Source organism: Dipteris shenzhenensis, chromosome 4 (genome assembly GCF_047967505.1).
Source record: "Dipteris shenzhenensis isolate YYH24624 ecotype China chromosome 4, Dip_SZ_1.0, whole genome shotgun sequence".
Classification (NCBI taxonomy): Eukaryota; Viridiplantae; Streptophyta; class Polypodiopsida; order Gleicheniales; family Dipteridaceae; genus Dipteris; species Dipteris shenzhenensis.
The window spans coordinates 6,096,458-6,107,333 of NC_141599.1; the positions used below are offsets into that span (position 1 = coordinate 6,096,458).

The 10,876-nt window shown below is 35.5% G+C and overlaps 1 protein-coding gene and 1 pseudogene across 1 annotated transcript; both read right to left on the reverse strand.

Annotated features, from left to right (window-relative positions):
• Window positions 1-4,078: 4,078 nt before the first annotated feature.
• Window positions 4,079-5,815, reverse strand: LOC147902379 (uncharacterized). The gene is made up of 5 exons (XM_087373210.1): window positions 5,799-5,815; window positions 4,979-5,356; window positions 4,861-4,913; window positions 4,688-4,768; window positions 4,079-4,137 (listed from the first exon to the last, which is right to left on the reverse strand). Exons 1-5 carry the CDS (start codon window positions 5,813-5,815, stop codon window positions 4,079-4,081), a joined length of 588 nt encoding a protein of 195 aa, XP_087229336.1.
• Window positions 5,816-6,530: 715 nt separating this feature from the next.
• On the reverse strand, window positions 6,531-8,445 carry LOC147902380 (uncharacterized; annotated as a pseudogene).
• Window positions 8,446-10,876: the final 2,431 nt, after the last annotated feature.

Consider the following 10,876-nt stretch of genomic DNA (forward strand, 5'->3'; position numbering starts at 1 on the left):
TTGATTTCATGAACAAATTTTTACAGAGTCTACGTATAATAAGTATGATTTTATGGAAAATTATGTGAGCAAAACTTCAATTTTTTGAAGAAGATAAAGTAAATTTGACGTAGCCAGCTATGTAGATTGCAAGTATATGATTATTGGAGTATAAGTTCCTTGTGTCTGATTCTCTATGATGATGTTGAAATTAAGATGTTTGCATCAAGGTAATCAGTTGAAGGTGTCACAATAACAAACATGATTGCATTGTTCATTCTAGTTTGGAGGAAAAAATCAAGCACACCGCAAGACACACAATTTTTTTCAAGTACACTCGTTGCAAGACACATAAGTGCTTGAAGGTATGCTCATTGCCTTCATGATTTCCTCCTTCCATTGACACAATGCAGATTGTAATAGAGAGAGGATATGATTCAAACCCATAAAATGTAATATCTAAATTAAGTCAATGTAGCAAGAATCTATGTAGGAAGTGGAGTTGAGAACAGAGTTGAAAACACGGTGGAAAGTAAGTTGAGAACAATGCTGAAAACAGAGCAGAAAGCAGAGCAAAAAGAACATCAAAAACTAATGAGAGAGGGGCACGTTCTCTCATATTATATTTAATGGGAGAGGTAGTGTGGCACCTCTCCCCATATCTTACATATGGATTTTTGTTGTTTGCTTTACAACGTTCTTAATTTTACACTTTTTTAATTTATAAAAAATCTTATTTTGGGTTTTTTTTAAAGGGAAAGGAGTTTCTTTTTATCAATTATTTCTCAGGTCTCAATTTTTAAATAGTTACATAGTTTAGTTATTGTACTCAAATAAACAAATGATAATGTAATGAACCATCTCTTTTTTACTTCGTGTGTTTGATGGTGCGTGATAGCTTGGGAATAAAAAGGAATATACCTACATGGTGGGTGTGAAATTGAATAATCATAACATTATTGTCATAATACTTAAATGTCCCCATGATATTGCTTACATGTTATCTGCAACGATATATCCCAAGCTCATGGAATAATGCATTTTTTCATGTCTTTATTGAACTTTGTTTTTAAAAGGCCATCATCTTTGTCCATTACAAATAATAAAAGCAACATCCATGATATTTACAGTGAGGGTCAGGTCTTGATGGACCTTGTGTCGGATCACATGTGTAGAATGCTCGTGATTCTTTTTTATATATTTTTAAATTTTAATTTTTAAAAATTAAGATAAAATTCCAAATTATAGATTATTTATAAAACTATATATTAAAATATTCTCCAATGGTGTTGCAAAGTGTAATACACAAGAAAAGTCATATTATGTTTAAGCTTCATTAGTATATTGCGACTAAAATTTTATAGTTAAATTTCTTAATACTCCAAACCTTCCAAAGGCTCAACGATTGGTAAAGTATCAAACAATGGAAGACAAAACTTGCATGTCTCCCATGGTCTACCAACAAATATTATGGTCACAGCCCTGTCAAGCCAACATCACATCTATGCACTTAGGTTAATCGTCATCTTTAATTGCCTATCAAACAATAATCATGATTTCTCCCTTATACATGTATTCCTTATGTGCACAAATTAAGCTATTAATCTTTATCGAATAGTAGTTATAGTTGTTGCCTCCATCAAAGTAGAAGCGCAATATTGCTATTTCCTTTCTAGTGCATATCATGAGGCTACCAGGGTAGCACAAGTTGTTCATGGGGATCACTACCCAACTCATGATTTTTGTCAACCTCTCAACTCAATTATGCATCGGATCATCACCAATAGACACATCTCTTTCTCTCATGTGCTTGATCAACATCATCAATATGTACAAGTTATGCTATGTGAGATGTACAAATTGCACTATCATGAAATAATCTAGGAATCTTATCTTTGGTAAGTGATTCATCTTGGGTATATTAATATGCTATGGTTGGATCTGGTCATGCACTACTAGTTCATTGTACACAAAGGGCAATGAAAAAATGTTTGGTCAACTTGATTCAATTTTTTCACTTGAGAAATAGGCATTGCTTGATGAGACATGGGAAGCATAGATGTAATTTTGTTCAAGCAATGGTCATGTCTCAAATTTAGGTGTATGGGAAGTTAAACACTGTGTTTTTAGATTTACAATTAGTAGTATTATTACCGAAGTTATGAAATTCAAAACAAAACTGTCAAGAAGGATGAAACTTGCAAGCTCAGAGATCATTTCCTTGTAAGCCTCCCTTGGGGGGGTCTACTTTTGTAAAACAAATTCATTTTTAATGCATATCTCTCTTCATAGAAAAAAACTTTAGTGAGTCTTTTGTTCATTCAATTTTTTTTTGAATAAATGAGACATGCCACACCTTCATACTCATAGGCATGAACATATGTGGTCAATGGTAAGAGAAAGTTACTTGATGAATTCTTTATAGGATAAGCTGCACATGAATTATCCACGACGTAATATTTTAATAAACATCAGCCTTGAACTTGTGCTTTGCATAGTCATCCCTATAAGAAAGCATAATTGGACTCTTCACTTCTTATCAGTGAAAGAATTTTGTTTAATTGGCACCAAAATAGGGAAGCACTCTTATATTATGATAGACATTGCACAAAAGCAACATATAGGTTCCTATAATATCATCAATACTTCATAGCTATGCAAGTATCAAAAGTGCGAGGACCCATGATGGAAAAAGAGGAGGAGGGAAGGTGCACAACTACCATAGTAGAAGAAACAAGACATGAATTAGAAAATAAAAAATTGATTGCAAATATAAAGAACTTCCAAGGGAGAAGGAGGAAGAGAGCCATCCACCATGTCTTTCATTCCCCTTTCTAGGGAAAAATATGTACATCATATCCTCCTCCCACTATTATCCTTCTCCACATTTTGTGTAGAAAATAGCTGCATTTGAGACATCTGAAGTGTGTTACAATTCAATGAATCCATCAATTGCCATAATGGAAGGAATGCAATTCACACATATGAACTAGGCTAGGGTGCGTAATACTTTTTCCTAAGCATAAAATCAACAATTGAAGATTGGATGGTTTTCTCTAAGAGAAGGCATATTTGCGATCCAAATCCTGAGACTACCCATTTATTTATTTTGGGAGCTATTGGAGCCATTCCTACTACACAATCTCCCTCTATGTTGCCATCAATCATATGAACACAATTGTGTTCTAAAAAGGTCTAAGAGGTTCACAACAAGGATTGAAGCACCATAGGAATGACACTCGCCCAAGACAAAATTCGATATGCATATTGTGATAGATAAATGGCCTAATAAAGACATAGCCCAACGTGTGTGCTTAAAAGCTCTGTAATTTGTTCCATAAAGTGTTTCTTGAATCGGATATCCTTGCTTGATGCACTGATTGAAGGAATTACCTATGCTCTTACAAGTAGTGGCAACATATATAAAAAATGGCAGGCTCTTTCAGCATCAACCAGAAGCCAAAATTTGAGGATTATTATTCATAAATTGCATGGCACTTGATAATGAAGTCAAACTAAATAAACATGCCTTGAAGCACACCATAGAGGAATGAAAATATTGTGCATGAAACACAATTCACGATGCTCCCATGAGGGGGAAAGAAAGGCAATGTTGTGACCCTGCTTTGCAAGAATGATTTAAATATTATTCCACTAACAAGTTGTTTGTATATCGTAGCATCCATAGATTATCGAGTGCAAATTCTTGAGGATAGCCAATTCAAACTAACATTTGGAGTGGATTGCCCTCAAAGAAACCAAATATATGTTTATAAAGCCATTAACAACACCAAGAAATGTTTGTATAATTCAGTACAAGAAGAGATCGTGGAAGTAGGCAAGTTGTGTGAATTTTTGACATAAGCTCCAAGAGTGAAGATGCTCTTGTCAAGACACAATCCCATGTAATGTCGATAGATTAAGCAACTTTAAACAATGTTGAGATCAAACTGGCATGTGAAGAAGACATGTTTTTACATGAAGAAGACATGAGGACACACAAACTGGACAATTTATCACAAAAGCATGTAGCATAGCAGTAAAATTAGGCATCCTAGGAAGGAATCAAACCTTGCTTGTTGATGTAGCCCACAATTTCTTAAGGAACATCAGATCGTCCTTTTGACGTAGGGAAGCCACAAATTTCATCATTGTTGCCTTCACCATAGAGATAATAAAGAATGTCAATTTACTGACAGGTGTCAAAGCATACAAAGTTGTGTGAGGAGCTCCCAGAAGGTGTAGATTGCAACCAACAATAGCGAGGCACAATTTTCTAATCTCCCATGTTGTTGTTTAGCAGAGGTAGACATTGATAATGCTCCAAGAGATAATTGAACGTGATTGGAGCTAGATCTAACAAAGCAAAAATCATTGTGCCAAAGATGCTACCATATTTATCCTTGATCTAAGTTAACGACCAAAGTTCAACACACACACCCCACACAATCCGATAGCCTCGATTAGAACGAGTGATGGCTGGAAGTGCTGCTACAAGAAGATTTCCCTCTTTTACTTTCCCTCTTTTAGTGGTAAAGGTTTTCTTTCTCCTTGTAAATAAGAAGGCCGTATGCGTCTAAAAGAACCAAACTGCACCTTGGCAAGGTCCAAAAACTTAGACCATTAAACCTTAGCAAGGCTCAAGGTTATGTGCGTGTTGGAGAAAGCTTTAGCACTTGTTGTACTCATGGAGGAGGAATGCACTTACACTTATGGCACAGGAGGTCTATACAAGAAACCAAGAAAGCAAGCACGGCAAACCCGTATATGGACAACACTTGTTCGCAGCCTGCTCGTGGCTCTCAGCCCTCAAATTTGAAGGCTGCAACACCCTTCAAAGGGGTTTTTACCCTTCACCAGAATGGAAATAGAGAGATCAACCTTCAAAAGAAGGACCGCTTTGGGAAAAATTACAAAGGAAATGCCACGTCACCCTTCAAAAGTAACTTACAAGAAGGATAACTCTTAAATTGCCCTTCAAAATGAAATTCTAGGCTACCCTTCAAATTTGAGGGCTAGTGGCTCTAACAAGCACCCATGTCCAACTTCCCAAACCTCGACTTCCAGATCAACACCCTGTCCCCGGCTTCTGATTTTGTAAATTTTGTCAAAGATAGCGCTTGCCCGAGCTGAATTCTGCTTTAGGCTCTCTCCCTCCAGACCAATTCTGCAAATCTTGGCAACGATGCCACATATGGTGCCCACAGATATAGCAACCGAAGCCATAGCAGGAGCCCATGAATCCGCACAGGTGAGAAGATTGGACTGTGCTACCGCAGTGAAGATAACCCCTTGAAATAGCGCATAGAAGCTGATGATTTGATAGAGCTCCTTGCACAAGCGACGGATAGGGAATTTGCAACGCAATTCAAGGTGTCTTCATCGTCGTAGAGCATGCCAAGGTGGACTTCGTGGGCAATGCTATTTCGAAGGCTTTCAAGATTCTGGGCTTTCGTGCAATTCGGGGTAAGGATGTCGTTATTTGGAGAAGGATTTGGGATGCTGTCTGGGGGACTTGCAGGGATCTCGGCAATTGGAGAAGGATGTGGGATGCTAATTGGTAGGCTTTCGGGAATCTCGGCAATTGAAAAAGATGCAAGAGTGATAGAGGCAGCTACATCTTCATCAGAGAAACTCATATTTGCTTTGTAAAATGACCTCGCAAATGATGGTTTTCCACCTAGGAACCCATGACCGAGAGCTATTTTGAGCACCCTAGACCTAAAAACATACTGAAAACTCCATGTTGATAATGGTACACAAGGAACTTTGAGACGTTCTCTGTATAGGAAAAGAAGAGGATTCTCTATATCATTTACTCGTTTGAAATGAACATATTAACTAGTAAGTGTGCAAACTAGAGAAAATGGAACACTTCCTAGTTACCTTATCTAGGGAATCAATCAAAAAATTCCCTATGCAAGTCAATGCAGGGAATCATTATAGAATTTCACCATATAGGAAAATTTTCCTAGATAGTGAAATTCATTAGTAATTCCCTACATAGTCTAACTAGGAAATGTTCCATTTTCCCTAGTTTGCACATTTCCTAGTTATAGTCTAGTAAATGATATAGAGAATCCTCTTTTTCTTTGTAAGACAAACTAGGAAATGCCCCATTTTTCATAGTTTGCAAACTTCCTGGTTATGAACTAGTAAACAATATTGAGAATCTTCTATTTCCCTATATAGGGAGAACGCGAAATAAGTGATTTTGTCTAAGTTATATCATTTAAGAAATGAAGCACTCATGTTTCACATTTTTATATGTAGCAATTTGAACTTTTAAAGTACCTAGAGCAATAAGCAATTGTTACTATAATTACCTTAACTCACATTATCTACACTAAGATTCAACAAAACCATCAAAAAGATTATGGAGTTCTCTTTAACATTTCTACAAATAATAAGAAGGTAAAAAGTCCATTCATTATTACAATATTCAAAAGAAAAAGCAAAAAACTTCTACTATAAGAAATATAAGACAACCAAAGAGAGCTAAAAGAGCTCTACATAACATCATTGAAGACTTATTTGAATCAAGCTAAATGTCATATCGAAATCTCTATATCTTCTAAACTAAGCACATCAGATTTTTCCATGAATCTAACTTTTTGACTTTCAATAAGCCAATGCACAATGTCCCTTATCATAATGTTACTGGCTGGTTTCTTGATGTCTGTAGAGTACTGTTTGAAGCTACTCTCCATCTTTTTAAGCTTCACATATGTACTTTTTAAGGAAAAGTACATATCATGAATTGTGTGGACTCCCATGTATTTCAAAAATATCGTCTCCATATTTTCTTCTGAAATTTCATCCACCTGAGGGCATAATAACAAAACAAGTGACAATATATTAACAAGTTCAAAGCAAATGATTTAAATAATCAAGCCTAACGTAAAAGGCAATAACAAAACAAGTGACAATATATTAACAAATTCGAAGCAAATGATTTAAATAATCAAGCCTAATGTAAAAGGCTGTTACATACTCTTTTATACTCGCTTGAAATCGAAGTCACCTCCATGTCTGTACCTTGAATATCTTTTAAGTTCTAATTCAAATAAAAAATTGAGATTAAAATCAAGGTATAAAGACTTCAAATCATAGAAAATAAATTCTAAATATAAGAATACCTTGCATCTCTTTCCTTGGGATTTATCACTTCTTTGTAGGGTCTTCTGTTCTAAGTGATCTCTCATTTTTTCACTCACCTATGAATGATAAACAACAAGTAGTGTTAATGCCATTGGAAAGAATTATGTAAAGAATACAAGCATACAAAGTACTTGCTTTACTTTTAAAGGGTATTGCATAAACGAAAACTTTTACCTTTCTCTTTCGTTCACTTTTTCTAGACATTTCATTCGTAGAATCAATCACATTTGATATTGGATCCTAAAAATATGACAAAATTAAATTAAAACTTGTCTAAAAAGAAGATGCTGATCACAATTGAATCAAAGAAAATAGCTTCAATCATAAGCATATCTAAAAGATAAAGGCAATTCATACCTTATCTTCATTTGTAGTGATGTCACCATGAAGCATCTTAGAAAATGTCATCTCATTCATATCAGCATTCGCTTCACCATACGAATCCTGATATAAAATATTCAAGATAGATGAATTGTGAATAACTGAATGGTTAATAATACTTTTTCAAAATAGAAGAAAACTCATGATTGAAACTTACACACCTGATCAGAGTGATAATACTCAAACCCTTCGAATCTCTTCACCATGAACTTATCTATCTACACAAAGGAACATATGATTTTATTAAAGAAAATATTTTATATTCTTTATAAAATTAAAAACATATCTTTTATTGGAAATGCTTCCAAAACCTCAAATGTTGGACATCCTTGTCCATAAAATTCTCCTCCAATAGAAACTGAATTTCCAATAGACTGCCAATGAATTAAATAATCCAAGTAAGATGTCACATAAGTTACACAAAAAAGTATAACTTGTTACTAAAAGTAGGGAACCATTCAAGGTATTAATATAAACATACCTTCTCTGAAATTGGATTACATGGAGACTCATCAATACAAGGAGTAGTTGCTTGAGGCTCCGTATATCTCTAAAAAGTTTCAAATAGACATACAAATTTTATTAAACTCTTATATATCACTTTGAAATACAAAGGAATGAGAACTTAGTTCAATTGGTATACGATATTCTTAATTTTGCTTGAAAAAACATATCTTTCAAATGCGTCAACAACCTGAGATGTTGAATATCCTTGTTCATGAAATTCCCCTCTAATAGAAATAGAATCTCCAATAGACTGCTAAAGAGTTAAATAATCCAAGTAAGAAGTGGCACAAATTATGCAAAATGCTAGAGAACTATTAAATGTATTGAACATACCTTCTTTGAAATTGAATTATGTGGAGACTTGTCAATACAAGGACTAGTTGCTTCAAGCTCCATATTTCTCTGAACTTTGCTCATTTCGTCCTTTGAAACACAATAGAATACATGACTAGATCATATCTATATTACAAATATATAGTTTTATAAAATATCACATAATTGAAAGGCCAACTCACATTATGTACAAGGGTCCTCCTCTTCTTCGAGTATTTCCTGCTAGACTGCTTTGAGGAGATCCACCACCTATATATATCTTCCTCTCTCTAGCTATATTCAACTCCACTAAACTTTAGAGGCACTATCTCATGATGACGCTCATGGATGATGCCTTTAATATGCTGTTGTTCTTCCTTTTTATGCCGTAGATCTATAACAGTCTCTATTCCCTCAAACCACCTTCGTACACGATGGTAGTTTTCTAACAATAGAGAATGCTGGTCTCTAAAGCAGTTTTCTAGGAGCTCTTTCCCATATAGCTTGTTCTTATCCCTACTATTCATTTTGGGTGGTTTAAACACCTCATCATATGTAGGTGTAAAACTTGCCCCTGAGATCGGAGGAACAGAAACTTGAGATTTATCTTGCAAAGGGAGACGCTCCTTGTTCTCTTTGAAGGACACATCCTTTGATGCATCTCCCATAGGCATTTTCCCTATATAAAAAACATACATGCCATATATTCAACCCCCTCTCTCATATCTAAATGCAAAAACATACATGCCATAAATTCAGCTCCTCGTCTTACATCCAAATGCAAAAACATAAATGCCAGAAATTCAGCCACCTTCTTCTCTAAGTGCATAACATACGTGCCATAAAGTCAGCCACATGCATTCTCCAAATGGAAAACACACATGCCATAAATTAAACCCCCTTCTCCCATAAATTCAGCACTCTCCCTTACATCCAAATGCATAAACATACATGCCATAAATTTAGCCCCCTCCCTTACATCCAAAGGCAAAAACATACATGATATAAATTCAGCCACCTAGATTCTCCAAGTGCATAACATACATGCTTACAAATCAGCCCCTTCTTTCTCTAAATGCAATGAATACGGCCCATAAATTCATAAAACATTTCTCTTCACCCAAAAATTCAGCCTTCTCCCTTAAATCCAAATGTGTAAATTCAGCCTTCTCCCTTAAATCCAAATGCATAAATTCAGCCCCCTCCCTTACATCCAAAAGCATAAACATACATGCTGTAAATTCAGCCCCCTTCTCCCATATATTCAGCCCCCTTCTCCCATATATTCAACCCCCTCCCTTACATCCAAAGGCAAAAACATACATGCTATAAATTCAGCCACCTTTTTTTTCCAAATGCATAACATACATGCTTACAAAATCAGCCCGTTCTTTCTCTAAATGTAGTGAATACATGCCATGCATTCATCAACCACGTAGCACCTTCTCTATATGTTCAACCCCTTCTTTCTCAAAATGCATAACATAAACCAACAAAAAATGGCATACCTTTAATTGAACTAACCATGGAATCCATGAGTCCAAGGAAACTTGCATCTTCACTCATCATTTTCTTTAGTAGCGCCACCATGTCCATGTTGTTGCTAGCCATCTTGATCATGCACAACATAAGCAGTATCAAATAAAAACATACAAAATAGAAATAGATGTAAAAGGAAATCAAATACAAATACGTACCAAATCCGTTTTCGAATTCCTTGAATGATGTTAACTTCATGTATCCTAGCTACATGCCTAAGATTGCCACATAGGAACTATCTTGGCTTTGCCCTAAACTACCATGTTCTTTGTCTTGATAACTTTCCATGTCTCGTTGACAGACACACAAAACCGCCAATCCTTCCATTCATTGTCTTCCATCGAGACCTTCCATCTCTTTTCCTCAGCGTGAACCAGCTTTAGCCATGCTACTTTAACTTGATTTAGCATGTGATCCACATCTCTGACAACGGCATACTTGAGATCATTTGGTGAGCATATTGTATCAAGACAAGACTTTAATAAAACAATATCATTCTCCTCTAGCCAAGGAGGAATACATCCAATGCAACCAGGCTGGATTAAACGTGTTCTCAATCCTAAATCTTTTGTCTCATATGCAATGATACAACCTCCATGCTGTAGAGGAATAAACTTATGCAATAAAGAACTAATTGGCCTTATACAATTCCAGGTGTATGGCAAATATGCATTTTGTAGGACACTCATGCCAGTGGTGCCATCAATATCTAATCTTTCATATCCTCTTTCAACAACAATGCGTTGCCTATAGTAGTGTGCTCCAAAGAATAGTTGCATGTCACCATTATGCTGAAAGAAAAAAAATGATGCTATATATGCTTTCCAGTGTCCCACACTAGAGACTAATGTTGCATCCTCTTCAGACTTTACGACAACCTTATCTTCAATCTTATAAACCTCAACCTTAAACATAATTTTCTTGTATTCTGTTACTCTCTCAATCCCAAATTGAAGATTTTGCTCTACATACCTTCTTTCCTCACTTGTTGCGTATC

Bases quoted from the DNA above. Each gene is read 5' to 3' on its own strand.
- LOC147902379 (XM_087373210.1), bottom strand. The intron at 4,914-4,978 runs GTAGCCTAGAAT...TTACTTTTGAAG, and splicing joins CTAGCCCTCAAATTTGAAGG to GGTGACGTGGCATTTCCTTT. The intron at 4,769-4,860 runs GTTGATCTCTCT...AGCCACGAGCAG, and splicing joins AAGCGGTCCTTCTTTTGAAG to GCTGCGAACAAGTGTTGTCC.